This window comes from Rhea pennata, chromosome 22, assembly GCF_028389875.1.
Source record: "Rhea pennata isolate bPtePen1 chromosome 22, bPtePen1.pri, whole genome shotgun sequence".
Lineage (NCBI taxonomy): Eukaryota > Metazoa > Chordata > Aves > Rheiformes > Rheidae > Rhea > Rhea pennata.
The window spans coordinates 4,508,520-4,524,946 of NC_084684.1; the positions used below are offsets into that span (position 1 = coordinate 4,508,520).

The window sequence follows — 16,427 nt, forward strand, 5'->3', positions numbered from 1 at the left end:
TTTTTTGTGGAACATAGAAGCCATGGCTTTAACAAGCATCTATTTAGAAGAAGAGGGTGAATTGTCTTGTGGCTAAAGCAGAGGAGCATTTTATTGGAAAACTAATTTTTAGTCTTGCGACTACCATTTTTTCACCTCAGCAGAATGAACAGTTTCAGGTGATCAAACCAGAGCTGCCAAGCCTGATGCTTGGAAGACTTATGGTATAACACTAGTTACTCCTGCTGCTCAGAAGAGGCATGAACGTCTATTGTGTTGTGCTGAATTCCATGCATCTTAAGTCCATGCAACTCGCTAGGGAACCACAGAGATTGATACAGAGTGGCGTGAGCTGGCTAAAAGCAGGTCTTGGCTGGCACAACCAGTTTTTCTATCGTGAATAGAAAAATCAGCCTACCAAGGTCCAAAAGAACAGCGTGGGTATTTTGGACAGTCAGATGCTTCTACTGAACAAAGTGCAGAGAGCTTTAATATCCAAGCGTTCCCACAGTCTTTCTGAAACATCTACTGAATCACACAAGCAAGCCAATGGAGAAAGGACCAGATAGTTCCCAGACCAACATATCTGAGTGTGGTGTGGTAAGCTTGGTGATCTCAATCCGCTCTTCTGATTTTATTTTGGGAATATTTGTGGGTAGCTTAGGCTCTCCTGAGATGGTCTTTGAGGAGAGCCATGGAAAAGGAAGAAGTTTGGCTGGATTTTACCCAACACTTGGTTTGTGTGGCAAAACAGGGCCTCATTTACTTCTCAGTTCCAGAGCATCATGTGTGCTATTATTTACCTGCAAAGTGTGCTTGCTTTATCCACGGTGCACTACCCTATTGCTAGGGGTCAAGATTGATATGTCTGCCTCTGAGCACCTGGCTGAAAACCATTTATCCAGCTAAAAAGGCAATATCTGTATATGACTTGTTTGCAGGCAAATTACTTATTACCTAAACAGTGATATCACCTTCAGGCTTCAACTGTAGCTCAAGATATTGAATGAGGCTTCAATAAACACAATTCCTCCTCAAATTGCAGGGGTAAAGCATAGCACAAGAAGAAATTTTATTTAGCTTTTTGTTAAGATTAAAAGGCTCCTAAAAGTAGTGTGTTTTGAATATAGGCTATAAGGATCTCTTCTACTAACAGTGTCCTTACTGCAGGCAGTCATCAGCATGCTGCAGGGTGGCTGACTGCCAGCTCTTTAACCGCCCCTTTTCCATTGCTTATTACTGATGTTGTCAGTTGCATCTTCTCCCAGAAGATTTACTCTCCTGGAAACCCTGAGCCTAGTCTCTGAATTATTTTTCCTTCCTTTTGCCAAGGAAATCAAAATTTATTGGGATCTGACTTTGTGAGCATGGGTAGTAGGGCTGGGTGCAGATAGCTCCCTGCATACGTGCTTGGGAACTCTTTCTACATGGTGGACAAGAGGAGAGAAGATGCATTGCTGAGTAAATGTTGTCAGGCAAATGCACCCTGTTGGAGTGAAGAACAGAGGTAAGGAGCCTTTATACTTAAATATGTACAGTAGCTGAAACGAGAAACGTGCCTGTAAAATGCCTCTTCTGGCAAACATCTCTGCTGGCGCTGTGCTGGAGGGGAGATCTAAGCAAAGTACAAAATGAGTTAAACTCCCAAATATGAATTTGGAAGCTACAAATATGGTATTGGTGTTTGGTATGTGTTATGTGATGACATTAATTGCCTAAGGAAAAAGGGCCCCTTCTAGAGCCAGATGTTGCATGAACCCAGGAAGGAAGAGTCCCCAGCACAGGCTTTTCAAAATATGAAGAACACTTAAATCCATAGAAAAACCAAACTTTTGCTATTGCTCCAGAGGTATTTCTCACTGTCTATAGCATGCATGCAGTACTGAACCGCCTGCGTGAACGTGGCTGTGACACATCTCGGCTGTCTTTACTAGTTGCTGGCTCTTGTCTTCTCAGCCCAAGTCCAACAGATTGTTGCAAGCGACAATCATATCCCTGCAATTGCTGTGAAAGTCCAAGGAGAAGCTTCTCTTCACTGATCGATCTCAGAACACCCAGGTGCCAATTACTGCCCTAAGGAGATTGTTACCAGACTCCTGCCGTGGCTGGCAAATATTCAAAGTGTTCTGCTGTCGCAAGCAAATATTTGCTCTCAGATGAAGGACTTCTGATGGCAAAGTAACCACGTCCTGTTTGTTTTCCGTATGTGTCAAAATTATTTCTTCAGGCTCAAGAAGGAGTTTAAAGCCCCTTTCGCTGTGACAGACAATGCTCCTTTTGTACAGTTACTGAGTATCAGAGTCGACGTCCTTGTGCCAAGAGCTCCCAGAAGAGTGGTACTGCATCTTTAAAGGGAAGGAATTTATTTGTGAAACTAGTTTGTCTTTCTTGCTGCTTCCCCATCCATAGGGCAGTACTTGAGAAACACTTTGCCTCTTCTGTCCAGAGACCTTTGGGCATGACCAAAGACTGAACTAGGTGTGGGGGGGCCCTGATCTGTACCATCGGTCTTGGGGTGCTTTGAACAGTGTTCGGCAGTTCGGGAAGAACTGAATTACCTCCGAGGGTCTCTGCCGCAATGGCAGGGAGCTGCGTTCCCTCCGTGGATAGGATTGCTGAGGAGGCTCCAGAAACATGGGAGCTACTGGTTAAGCGAGTTGTTCTAGTTTGCATCTCTGTTCCATTAAGACCAAGCGACAGGTGGGACTACGAAGCCAAAGTAATTTCTGGAAGACACAGTATGCTTGATGTGATCCACTGAGAACGGTTTCCTCCAGAAAACTACTGATTTCTGCAGGTGGGCTATATGACATCTGCTGTAAGGCTGTGACTTGTCAAGATGTCCCAGCAAATGCTCTCTGTGAGGAGCTTAATTTATAACAAACTCGGTAAAAGATAAATGATAATAAGCCTAAGGCCTAAACTTGAATAGCCTGAAAGCAAGAATTTGTTCCCCTTCCTATTTTTAGGGCAGGATCTCTTGCTGAACTTGCTTTGTGACAGGGCTTTCCAAGCTTTACTTACAGTATGAGCTGCATGTATGGGTTGACACCAGGTTAGTCCATCCTCTCCTGTTATTGGTTACATAGATGACCTCCTACTACCAACAAAACATTCATATAAACAGCTATAGCAAGTAACTGTGTAAGTAATAAGTGAGTCAAGCCAGCATTCGCTGCTCAGCTGGTCGTCTTCTAACCACCAGCAGCTTCTGCTCCAATTTATCTCACCTTTTAAAATAAGCTCTTTTGGCAGAGGAAATATATATATATTATATATAGTGTTTTACTACCTCTGTTTTCCCTTGCCCTGGTGAAAATATGAAAGAATACATGTAAATAGCAGCCAGCACTATTTCTGGTCCTATTAAATGGTAATGAGTTGCTCCTTCATTAATGATTACATGGGATTTCACCTTCAATCAATCCAAGTTTTGTGTAAAGGGGAACATTCCTGATGGCGATGCTTAACCATGGGTTGTTACATGTCGCTTGCTGCGAAGGACACTGCCCTGAATGCCTTGCTGAGTATGGAGTTCCTAGAAGACGGAAGGTTTGGACTTGAGGCGGGATGGTACGGCTGCACGGTGTCCACAGTTTGCTGTAGCTGCCAAAACGGGGCCTCCGTGTGCGAGCCCTTGGGGATCTTTTGGTGGATGTGCTTCTCGCTGTGGCCTCCTTTGTGTACAGTGCTGCAGGTGGTAACTCTGCGCGCTGCCCTTTCGTACCTGCTTTTAACGTGGGTTCCATCAATGTTCCGCCTTGTTCTCTGTTTAATGAGCTGAAGCAATAACAGCTCTGGCTAAACCTAATGGTACTAGCCATAGTACTTTATTTTCCTCACTGTGAATTAGTTACCAGAATGTTTGCTAACACTGTTGAAAATTGCAAGATTACCAATGATCTATATTTAGTTTTGACTGGAATTGCTCCAGCAGTGGTAGCTGTGTGAGCTGAAGTTTCTGCTTACACAGAATGAAAGCCTGGAGCATTTTTGCTTTATGAATCTATTTCTGCTCTTCCTGCAGGTTTCTGCACTATTCTGTTCTTAAATGTGTCTTTTTCCTTCTTTCTTTCACTCCTTGTTTTTATGTGACTTTTTTCATCTTACGTTATGCTCTTTGTATTGTGGTTTAGAGATTAGACTGCCCTTAATGCATTTCAGCTATCAGTGTTAAAGACTGATCAACACCAAAAGCGTTAGCTGGTCCTGTTTGTGAAAGCACCTAGTTCTTGGACATCTTGCTTTTACTGCATTACTTTCCTTGAGGAAATGACTTGGATTAATTGAACAGAGTTCTGGAGTAAATAATAACAAAGGGATCTTAAGGTAAAACAGTACCTCCTGGAGAAAAGTATGGAGAAAGCAAAAATTAGCATCAACTCAAACATTCTGCTATTCTATTTTGCATAGCTTTTGACCTGCAAAATATCTTCCAGAGAAATCACTAATAGGTTCGATAAGGTGTTCAAGGGAAGAGGGTGGGGAAGCTAAAGTCCTGTACTTAATGCTTTCACTTGGAGGATGGGAGGGTGCAACCACTCAGGGAACACATGCAAGACCCATGATCAGCTCCTGTGGCTCAAGGAACACTTTTTATGCTAGATGTTAAAGACAGCCAGAACAGTAATAACATGGTTTGGCTCCAGTTACTCCAGCTCTTAAGAGTATCTCTGAACTTTGCATTTCTTTGATAAACTCTAGGAGCCCTAGTTAACTATTATCCAAGTCCTGCTCTGTTCAAAGTAGTCCTGCTGTGTGGGAGGTTAATGCTCAGCCCTTGCATGCATGTGGTGCACCTTGCATGTAGAGGAAAAAGAATTTATATGCTTAGGTATAAAAACAATTTTTTCTATGCACTAGCAAAGTGTGAGCCTGAAGGGATGAACCTGTTCTGTGACCTGCAAAAATACTCTGGAAGTTGATCATGATGGGCAGGACACTGCATTCCAGACTGGGGACAGAAATGCAGTTTGTGGCTGCAAGAGGGTTAATGCAGTCCCATTTTATCACTAAGGCCCATGGCAAAAACCCACCTCTCTATTGCCAAGCTGGGCCGTTCTCTCTCCACAGAATGCCCCGTTCTCCCCGGAATTTAGTGGACAGCAGACTCGAGCGGTCGCCGGGCTGCCTCTTTGGCTGCGGACGTCCATGGCTGCATAACAGCGGCAGCAAGAAGGAGCAGACACTCCACTGCTATAGACTTGTCCTACCTGTGTGTGCAAAGATGGGGGAAAATGGCTTGTTCTGCAGCTTTTGTGATAAGTTTGCCCATTCTTCTTGGACAGATCAGTCTGTTGTCCTGCAGCTAAACAACACCTCTGTTCTGGATTTGGCAAAAAATCATCTGAAATAGCAAGGGCAGACTTGAACAAGGAAAAGAAAGAGAAGATACAAAGGAGGTATGTTGAACTGGAGAACGATCAGGCAACAAACTACTACACTTTGGCGGACAGAGCTTGTCGTTGATTGGATGCTTTCTCAGAAGTCACAGGGGGGATTTTCTGTCTATGTAGGGTGTTTCCATTCCCTGCGTAATCTGTTTTGACTATAAAAGCCTGTACTCAGCATCTGTGATTCAAACACCAACATGAAGTTGAAAAGGAATAAAGAAGAGAGCTCTAACTCCAATGAAAGCCCCAAAGGGGTAAGTAAACTGGTTGTGTTCTTCCAACTTCTGCTTCCTACAGTGATCCAGAGCAGGCTGGCTAACAGATGCTTGTAGAGGAAGGAGATCACATAGATTTTTTAAGCTAAAATATCCTCCGTGATCTCACAGGGAGAGCAGAGATGCGTATGTTCTTGGACCCAATTTATGTTTGTCTGCCCAGCAGCGTTGTACTGAAGCAATCTCTCCGTCCGCAGCTGACCCACCATACGACTTCTGCGTGACTTTCCCCTTCTCAGTGTGTTTTCTTTCCTACTTTCTCAACAGTTTTAGGCTGCAGGTGCTTCTGTATGGAGACTGCCTTTCACTGTTGCATTTCTGTGGCGCCTTGCACAATGCAGCGCTTGTGTGTGTCGGAGCTTTTTCTAAACGCGCTGCACATGAGTAATTAGTGCCAGTGGCTTTTCTGAGCTCGGGGGATTGGGTAGGACTTCTTTAATGACAGGAAGGCAGCCTGCGTTTCATCACCAATGCAAGGATGTCAACAGTTTAGTATTAAAAGATATAGCTGAGTCTCAGCTCCTTTGTGATTCTTGCTCTGAGACTTGCTTTTGCAGGTGAGTTGTTAGAGCTTCTGAAGAGTAGAAGGAATCTGAAGAGTACCAGCAGTTACTCAGACAAATCTTCAATTAAAGATGTGGCGGATCCTCTGTGTGGGACATAGACCTTGGAGACATTAAGGCTAATGACAGTGACAGAAAACAATACGCTTCTGAAAGAAAAATGAATTTATTGCTCTACTGGCAATGTGAAACATTAGTGTGCCATAAAAAGCCGCTAACTCCTGCCTGAGAACTCAGTAGCAACTGGATTGTTGCAGAAAGCTGGTAGCTTGTGACTGAGGACTGTGCCTACAAGCATGGTTGATATGTGGTCCTGTGCCAGATGGCAATTTCACCCTTCTGTTTCGCTGGAAAGTGCTGCTCTTAAACTCCAAAACCAAGCCCTCACTGAGCTACGTGGATAGATTCCAATTTGTTTCAATGGCAAGTAGATTTGGCCAATAAACAGCTTGATCCTGAAATATAGGGGCAGAGCAATCCAACCTGTGGAAGTAGAAGCAAGCAGGAAAGGAATTTTGCCACTTCATGCAAAATCTCTCCTTTTAAAAGCCTTTCTATGCCAGCATCCTGTTTTATTTCACTAACAAATTTACATTTTGGAAAAGGAATAATTACATAGATCTTTTTCCCTGCAGGGTAGTACTTTAAACACAATAACCTAAAAATGATTCGTCAGCCAAATGCTCGGGCATTACCAGGAAAAAGCAGAATGAAATACTGTAATGACTATGTGCAGATCAAGCAGAACAAAGAGCTATGAAAACAACCCACTGGCATTTTTATACACGAAGCCAAAAATACCGAATACGAGTCTTGAGATCTATCTTTATTTTTATTGAATGCCATTTATGCCTAAAAGCCAAATTTGCTTCCAAGGTGATTTTTATTTTATTTTTCTTTTCCCCGGCAGAAACTGACACTTTTGCTTGCAATGGTAACGCTGATATCTACCTTTGGATCATCTTTCCAGTATGGCTACAACGTATCTGTGATCAATTCTCCAGCTCCGGTAGGTTGGACTGTGGAGCGGACCGTGAGCTCGGAGCGGCCTTACAGGCAGAAACAAGGCGGGAGAGTAACAGTAGGTTGTGGGTGTGTTTATGGGCAGATGCATGAAGTGTAAGATGCTTGCACTTCCCTGCACATTGAATCACTAGATACACGATGAGAAGTTTCCCCCCCCCCCCCCCAGGAAAGGAAATAATGTTTATGCTAAGGCACAAACAGTGCTGTTGGCACGCGGTGCACAGCGGAGATGGGGCATGAGGAGCACCCTCCCTTCTGGAAACCGGGCAAATCTGGTAATGCTGGATAACTTGTAAACAACTTAACAGTTACAATCCAAACCAGGCTTCTCTGTCTGTTTCTTGCATTGATTTTCCTTCTGTTTTCATGAAGACATTTGTTTAAAGCTTTATGGCATTTAACTAGCTTTCATGTTAATTAGGTTTTTTAACATGAAAAATAGTGCCTACTGAGCATGCTGTGCTACTATTGAGTATGCTATGTATCTCGTTGCAGTACATGCAAGCCTTCTACAACCAAACCTACCTGGACAGGAATGGAGAACCTATGGACAGCAACTTCCAGACACTGCTCTGGTCTCTCACCGTGTCTATGTACCCCCTGGGAGGCTTCTTTGGGTCACTCTTGGTGGCGCCTCTGGTTAACAAGTGTGGCCGGTAAGTGACAGATGTTGAACATGTTGCACCCACAATTTTCTGAGTTCACCCCACGGGTCACTCCAGCTTGCCAAGCCCGTCAGGAGCACAGATGTGTCATACCCACCTTGCTTGTAATGTCTGTCTGGTTGCAGACAGATGATCAGTGCCAGACTCAGGAATACACGTTGTCTCTGCGTGCAGGAGAATTGGTCCGGTTTCAGTACAGTCAAGGCGAGGCTCTATGTTGGACACTGAGCACTGGGTGGGCAGCAGCGGTAGGCAGGAATGATGAAAGTCCCGGCCTGGGATCCGAGTCCAGGCCCTGCCTCTGCTGCTCCGGTTCCCTGAATAATTTCAGTACTTTCCTGAAGCCTTAGTTCCCTGTGAGGTAAATGGGATAATCACCATTTTCTTTCTAACTCTTTTTTTTTTTTTTTTTTTTTTTTGAATGATGATTCGAGTTTTTGACAACATAACACAGAGAGGATCTACCTGCTATTGGGACCTTAAAAAGTAAAAATTGAACCTATGTCTCTTTATTAATTTGTAGAAAAGGTACCTTGCTGATAAATAACCTCTTCTCCATTGCTGCTGCAATCCTAATGGGAACCTCAGAGGTAGCAAAAACCTTTGAAGTAATCATCCTTTCACGAGTTATCATGGGAATATTTGCTGGTAAGTGAGAGGTTAAATGATAAGGGGACAGCAATAGATAGGATGTTCTTGGCTATGTAAAAGGGTTTTTTTCACAACAAGTGATCATACAGGCAGTGTATTTTAGACACACATTTGCATTACAGTTCAGTACTTATTTAATAACCATTGTCCTCTGCATGTTGCATAAATATCAGAGATCCCTGTTGGATTTCCAGCAGTGAGGCTGGAAATGGAGGTACAGGGTGGAGATATGTTTGTGGATACGGCTGCCCTGTGCAATAAATACCTCCTAGGTATTGGAACTTCATCAGTCAGGAAACCTGCTGATGGTAATCTGTTTTCCCAGACATCGTGAAGTTGATAGCTTGGCTTTTTTTCTTTTTATGCCAGTCAAAGACAGAATAATCTTTCCAAGCTGAAGTCACTGGAGACAATACCAGATCCGGGAATCCAGTCTGGGAACTGACTGTTCCTCCTGCAGGAGAAAAGAAATGTTAGAAGTGCGAGTGCAGGGTTCAGGACCGTCGCGTTTACTACCGAGTCAGTGAAAGCTGAGACGGGTCTTTGACTCGTTCGGTAGTGTGATTGGTGGCAATGGCTGCATTAGCGCTGTTGGAGCGTGGCACAAACAGCAGCACAAATGGACCGAGGTCGTGTGCGGCACTGTATTTACCGAGCGCAGGCAGAGCGAGGTAGATAGACTCTAACAGCGTTTAGGTTCGATTCACTGGCTTTGGGCTAGCGAGACTGACGTGCTCCATGGTTCATTAGCAAGTTGGGATGTCCTGTAAAGATAAATCGAGAAAACAGGGTGCTGGCACACGAAGTCACCTGTGTAATACGCAGCAATTGAAATTAGAGATATAAGGCAGGAAATGCATCCAGTCCCATGGTTTTGTTTGAGATCCTGACTCTCAAGCCTGGAAACTGCTCTTAGCACTAGCTCTCTGAGTAAATACTCGTAGCGGTTGTACACGATCCCTTTCAGTTATTTATAACGCCAAGGGAAGCATCTGGGCTGGCTGTCCTGACTTGCACTTGACAACTTGAGCTGGCCCGTGCTGCGGGCGTCGCATCTGCGACGGGAAGCTGAAGCAGACACCCAGCCTGCCCGCTTCGGGCTCTGTTAGAGGGCCAGTTCTGCTTTTTCCTGGCACCAGGGCAGCTCTGGCGGTGGTAGCAGTGTTGAGAGCCCTGTTGTGTGCAGGACTGCTCCGCTACAGTGATCGATCGGCATCGGCCTTCACGGTCAGAAGGCTGCTGTTACATGAGTGCGGTAGCCTCCTCGTCACTGCTCGCATACTCTTATCGGGGCAATTAAAAAGCTCATCGCAGTGCCAGCTTAAAATGCTACACCTCATGAGATTGGTTTCATAATGTTATCTAATTGATTTAATACATTTTTTCCCTGCCTTTTGGCCTTGAGATAATAACTGTGCCTGCTTTATAACCACAATCTCCTGAAGGCTAGGAACTTTACTAGAAATCTAAACAAACAGTCTAACATGATTATATGACAACAGGAGTTTGTGTTTTGTTTGCCAAGGTTTCCAATGTGAGCGTAGGCACTGGCTGTTCTCTAGGGTTACTGCAGATAGCGATGCTCTTTTCCTCAAAATAACCAGTGTCCTCAGTGTGCCGTTAGAGCAGAAACACCTACTCTACTGTAAGACAAACCTCAAACCAGGAATACTCTCTGTAAAATGTTATAAAGCAGTTAATGGAGTGGTGGATTTTTTAAAACAAAGGAGAAGTCCTGTCCCCCTACCCTCGTGTCGGCTTGTTTGAGTGCCGATTTCCTCTTGTTCTGGAGGAAGTAGAAATTCCTCCCTAACCCTCTGTTTCCAAGCCCGAAGCAGCACACGGGTTTGCTCTGCATGGCTTGTGCTGAAGTACTTGGCACCCCCTGCTGGGAGAAGGACACGTTCAGGAGGACGATGAGGGCTTTGAGAGCCATCAAATCATCTGCCAGCTCTGTAGGGAGGACAGACTACTGTCCTCCTGCTTGAACTCCTAAAAATAGGCTTTGCTGCTGAGCAGCTAATGGGCCAAGATCCTCAAAACACCAGAAGATAGGACCCGAGTGGGGTGGTCTAAACACAGTCATTCAGGTTCAGACTCATCAGGTTTTTATTGAAAGCTGCATATAATCCTCAGGAGACCATTTATCTGAGTGGTGAAAGCTGGATGGAGGCTGACCATAAGCAATTTTCTGGACTTAAACCAAGAGCAGGCTGCACTCCCAAGGCCCACCACGCATGTGTGATTAGTTTCCAGCTGTATTTCAGTTGAAACGGATGGAGGAATCCAGGCTCCTTGACTTGAATTCAAGCATAAGAACACCTTTGCAACTTAAGACAGAAGTCTCCTCTATAACTGAGTTCAAGGATATCTCTGAATGTAATACTAAAACCCTTGAAGAAGAACAGCATCACTTATCTACAGATTACTTGGCTCTAAGAGGGGTAGTAGCACAAAATTCTTTCTTATGGCTCCCAAAGAAAGGCAGATTCCTAGGTCTTTCTGAGGACACCAGCTGCAGTGATGAATTTCTTATCTTTCTCTACCTACTGATTGAATCAATGCCACAATTTTTGGCATGTCCCAAATTCCGTGATTTACATAAAATGTGAGCCTCTTTACTGGCCAGAGTAGTCACTGGATGGCATTAAGTCCTCACCTAGAGCAAATGTTCAAGTGTGGGGCTCCCAAGTGTCCTGTAGTCTGGTAGGATTCACTTTGGTCTCCCTTTGGAAAAAGCATCTTACTGAAGATGGTGAGTATGCTGACATCGGGCAGCTGCATGACTAACGTCTTTTTCTAACTACTAGGCCTGGCCTCCAATGTGGTTCCCATGTTCCTGGGAGAAATGTCCCCCAAAAATTTGAGAGGTGCTATTGGGATAGTGCCCCAGCTCTTTATCACCGTTGGAATCCTTGTAGCTCAGATCCTTGGTCTCAACAGCATCCTGGGGAATGACAAAGGTAAAGCTCTGGCTCAGGGAAATTTTTCTGCTGGGTATGTTGGAGAAAGATTTTTCCCAGTCATCATCTTGCCTCATGTGTTACAGGCTGGCCAGTGCTGCTGGGGCTCACTGGGATCCCATCGCTAATTCAGCTCCTTATATTGCCCTTTTTCCCTGAGAGTCCCAGATACCTGCTGATACAAAGGGGCAATGAAGAGCAAGCACGGCAAGGTACAGTAGCATCCTTTGGGAGAGGAGGTGAAATGGGAAAGATCTAACTGTGGGACACAACTGACGTGACGTAGCAGTGTGTGAAATTCTTTGCTGGCGTGTTGCTGGCAGGAAGAATCCTGGGCACACTGATCCTTGCTTGGCTTACGTGAATCCCTGACTTCCCATCCAAGCAGCGCTGCTGCCCATGGCTTGCATATTCTTCTGTCTTGCTTCAAAGCAGCAGAGCTCAATGTAGATCTGCTGCTCTCTGTAGTCTCCTAGTTTGCCCTCTGGGGTTCATGTCTCACCTTGCCTCTCCCAACCAGCTCTGCAGAGGTTGAGAGGCTGGGATGATGTAGATGATGAGATAGAAGAAATGCGCCAGGAAGACCGATCAGAAAAGGAAGAAGGGCATTTCTCTGTGCTCAACCTGTGCACCTTCAGAGGCTTGCGATGGCAGCTCATCTCCATCATTGTCATGATGATGGGTCAGCAGCTTTCTGGGGTTAATGCGGTGAGTGGGAATGAGTTATGAATTAACACATGTGGGAAAGGCCAGTGGGGTGATTAATAAAGTGATAAGATTTCAGAGTGGGTAGGGTGGACAGTGCTGACTCAAGAGCTAGAACCTAGGGGACACAAGAACAACCTACACCTGGTTCTGCATCAGACATACTAGGTCCAGAGTCAAGCTGTCCTGCTAAGCATGGTTTCGGTGTTTTGCGGTAAGGTGCATGTGCTTGGATACAAGCACTGCAGCCCTCAGAATGGGAAGTATTCCGTTCTCTGATTGCAATGTACCAGTTCCATGATGTAAAAGCAGCCAAACATGGTATTCCCATAGTCTGCCTTTGGCTAAATATAAACACAGCTGTGGTTTTACTGCAGGTCTTCTACTATGCGGACAGAATCTTCTTGTCGGCAGGTGTGGACAAAAATAACGTTCAATACGTCACTGTCTCGATAGGTGCCGTCAACGTTGTCATGACTTTCCTTGCGGTAAGTTTCTGCTGGGGCTCTTGGAGTTTTAACTCATCTGGTTTCCCCTGTCACTCCCTATATTTGCAATAGGTTATATTACTCATGCACGCTGTGAGCTTTGTACAAAACGTGCTGCAGTGTCCCTTGCTGGCAGGCAGCTATGTTAACTGAAGTAACTAATCTGATGGTGCTGGATCTGACAAGCTTCGGAAGTTTTTTCTGGTTTCCAGGTTGATATGATATGGAAGGAATGTCTTGTTGCCCAGTGTTACCATGCAGGGTTTCCATGCAGTTCTCACTGGCACTGGGTATTGAAGAAGGGACTGCTTATTCTCTCTGCCACTGATAAACCCAGTTTTTTACGGTTCCTAGGTGATTTGCTGCCCACAATCCACTGGTGAAGGCTTTTCACACTGAGGGAACTTCACTGAATTTCCTGGAAAACAAAGACTACTTTGATAAGTAGAGTTTGCAGCATAAAATGGTGTGTCTCCAGGCTTCTGGTGCCTCATCCTCTTCTGTCTCATCTAGGTTTTCATTGTGGAGTCACTGGGGAGGAGAATCCTTCTCCTTGCTGGCTTTGGATTGTGCTGTGTCTCCTGTGCAGTGTTAACGCTGGCCCTCAATCTCCAGGTGTGTAGCTGGATGACTCAGTTGATGTTGTCTTTGCATTTCTGGACCTTCCAGGCATAAGGCAATTGGTATGTTTTGAAAGTTGCTTCTACAGATGCAGGGGGAGGGGGGCCTCTGCACTTGCATATCTACCCAAAATAAATCCAGGAAGGGTTGTGATCCTGCTTGTCTGGTTACTCTCCCGCCATCATGTTAATAATACCTGTTGCATGCATTTATTGGAAGTGAAGATTACACCCAAGCTATGATCTTAGTGGCTGAGTGTGTCTACATTGATATATCTGGCAATCGAGAGTCACACTGACTTTAAAATGCCCTCAAATCTTACCACAAATAGCAACTTGAATGTGTGCTGACCTTCCCATAGGAAACAGCTCTAACCTGTGACTAAATTCTTCACAGCCAACTGTCTCGTGGATGTCTTACCTCAGCATAGTGTGTGTCATTGTCTACATCATTGGCCATGCTATTGGAGCCAGTAAGTACTCACGATCTAGTCCAGTCTCCTCTGCAAATTGGGTAAAGCCAAGTGTTATATACTGAGCAGCAAATCAATAGTTTGTGGGAGGGGAGCTAGGGGAGCATCAGGCTTTCAGCAGGAACAGCAAAGGCACAGCTGTGCTTTTGCCTGAGATGCAGTAACTTCTGAAGCAAAACTTTGCTCAGGCAGTGAGCTGCACCAGCTGGACAGGCATGCTGTATGTTTGCATCTATAGGAAGCAAATCCAATTAAAGCGGCTCAAATTATGCATGTGGCACTACAGTTCACTTTGCAGGAGGAAGGGGTGCAGATAGATTCAGAGCTTGGAAAGGTTTTGTCCTGACTCTGCAGCTTCTTAGAGCCTTGGGTCTGTCTGTTACCATTAGCTTGCAAAGCCCTGCTAGACCCGTGCTGGATGCAGCACTGCTGTCTTGAAGCTCCCGCAGAGGTTTCGCAGGCAGATGGGACTACGTACAGCCTTGTCTTTTCCATTTGCGCAGTCAGGCTGATTCCAGCACCCTGGTGAGGGGCCCTGCTGGAGGCAGGATAGTGGCCCAGCCAGACTGGCCTGGCCCTCCAAAACCTTGCAACGTTGTCGGTGTCGGTGATCATGCCACAGGAGGGCAGTGCCGTGGCCTAGCCTGGTGGCTTGTGCTGGAGGTGTTTCCAATCCACTTTTATTTTTAAGAAGCAATGACTTGCTTAGTTGGTACTCCTAGGGTGCCTTTAGGGGCACAGTGAGTGTTTGTTTTAGTCTCGTGTTAGTTTGTTATGCTGGAGATCGATTCATGGCTAAAACACAGCTATAGGAATGGAGAGTTTGATTGCTGGCTCACGACCGTATGACAAGTATCAACAACAGTATCAACCAGGGATTCAGAGCAGGGCAATTGCCATCGGGATTTGCAGACATGCATTTATCTTCCAGGTCCTATTCCCTTTGTGATGATCACGGAGATGTTCCTGCAGTCATCCCGGCCTGCAGCATTCATGGTGGGTGGGTCTGTGCACTGGCTGTCCAACTTCACCGTGGGGCTTGTGTTCCTCTATATGGAGGTAAGATGTGACCATGAGACAAAACAGGACCTTGGCTTAAAACAAGTATCTTCATCCGTGTATTCTTAGAGAGCCTTTTTAATACTGAAAACTGTAAGGACCCACGTTGATTCCCAGTACCCGCATGCAGCTTTATCCATTAAGAACAATAAACTGATGTTAGTTGGCATTTCTCTGATACCTGTCTTTTGCACAATACTTTATTTTTTCCAGGTACGTGCTTGATCCTGAGTTCAGGAGCATAAAAAAGATTGCACATCTAGCCTTCTGAGTTGGGACAGATGTTTGAGGGAACTATTTTTAGCCTTTGGTCTCTAAGTCACCAGTTCAAACCAAGCCTCAGTAGTAGCGGCCCATAAATCACTGCAATTACTGATTTAGCCTCTGCAAAGAGAGCTGATGAGTTTAGTTGTATTTGTGTAACAGACCATGACCCTCACATACCTCTTTCTCCTGCCCCAGTAAATGGCCTCTGTAGTGGTGATCTCAGAAGGCAGAGAATCTCGAATCACCCCAAACTTGCCATAGTTCAACTTAAAATGTATGCAGTTTGCTGTGACTGCCTTTTTTAGCTATTGCAGGGTTCAGCCTGTCCAAATCATGCAATGTGCACATTTGGAGTACTGCCCTTTGCATTGCCCTGACTTCTGATCTGTTTCCTTTCGTTGCTTTAGGCTGGACTGGGGGCCTACGTCTTCCTCATCTTCTGTGCCATCTGCCTGGCCACTATAATTTACATCTTCATTATTGTCCCTGAGACGAAGAACAAAACCTTCATGGAAATCTACAGAATCATGGCCAAGAGAAACAAGGTGGAGATTCACACGGAAAAAGAAGAGCTCAAGGATTTCCATGCTGGTCCAGGGGGGCAGACAGAGAGGAAAGAAGTTTCCAGCAGTCATCTGTGACCCAGACCAGCATTTGGCCTGTCCCAGGCATGTTCAGGATCTATGTTCAGTAAGAGAGAAGATATGTGGCTTGATCCTGACCTTAATTCAGACTTTTTGCACACTTTGCACAGTGGGAGATTCCAAAGAAGCCAAAGCTGTGTCTTCACAGTGTTCTTGTGAATAATTTTCAGCACCGCTCTTTGTTCCACAGCCACAGCAAATTGCACATTACTGGCATTTGTAAAACAGCAAGAATAGGACAATGCCCTCAGCTGGAGTTCAGTCTTTCCCAAGAGGTATGTGGTTCTGAGGGCCATAAGAACCCCACTGCTGTGCTGCTGGGGTCAAATTCAGGCTGACTCCAGAGGAATAACTGCAGTTCTGTGGCCTGTTTCCAGCTGTGGCCGCTGTGGTTTTGTCCCTCTGTTTTGGGGTTTTTATATTGAGTTGCTTGAAGCTGGAGTTTTCCAAAGAGCTCAGCTCTCGGGTGTCTAAAACCTGTTCCAAACTCAACCCTTTCTCCTCCCACCCCACCCCTTTTAAAGGACCAGGAGACTTTTTTTTTTTTTTTTTTTTTTTTTTTTTTTTTTTTTTTTTTTTTTTAATGCATCTTATGAGGGCACAGCTCCACCTGAAGGCTGAACTGTTTTGGGAAAGCTGAGTAACTAGTGCTAGCT

At 45.1% G+C, this 16,427-nt stretch overlaps 1 protein-coding gene across 1 annotated transcript; it reads left to right on the forward strand.

Moving 5' to 3' along the window:
• The first annotated feature begins 5,569 nt into the window (after positions 1 to 5,569).
• On the forward strand, positions 5,570 to 15,832 carry LOC134149988 (solute carrier family 2, facilitated glucose transporter member 5-like). The gene is made up of 12 exons (XM_062593404.1): positions 5,570 to 5,626; positions 7,121 to 7,219; positions 7,732 to 7,892; positions 8,425 to 8,549; positions 11,363 to 11,515; positions 11,602 to 11,727; positions 12,036 to 12,223; positions 12,598 to 12,708; positions 13,222 to 13,323; positions 13,726 to 13,801; positions 14,733 to 14,860; positions 15,535 to 15,832. The coding sequence occupies exons 1-12, from the start codon at positions 5,570 to 5,572 to the stop codon at positions 15,766 to 15,768; spliced, it is 1,560 nt and encodes a 519-aa protein (XP_062449388.1). The 3' UTR covers positions 15,769 to 15,832.
• Positions 15,833 to 16,427: the final 595 nt, after the last annotated feature.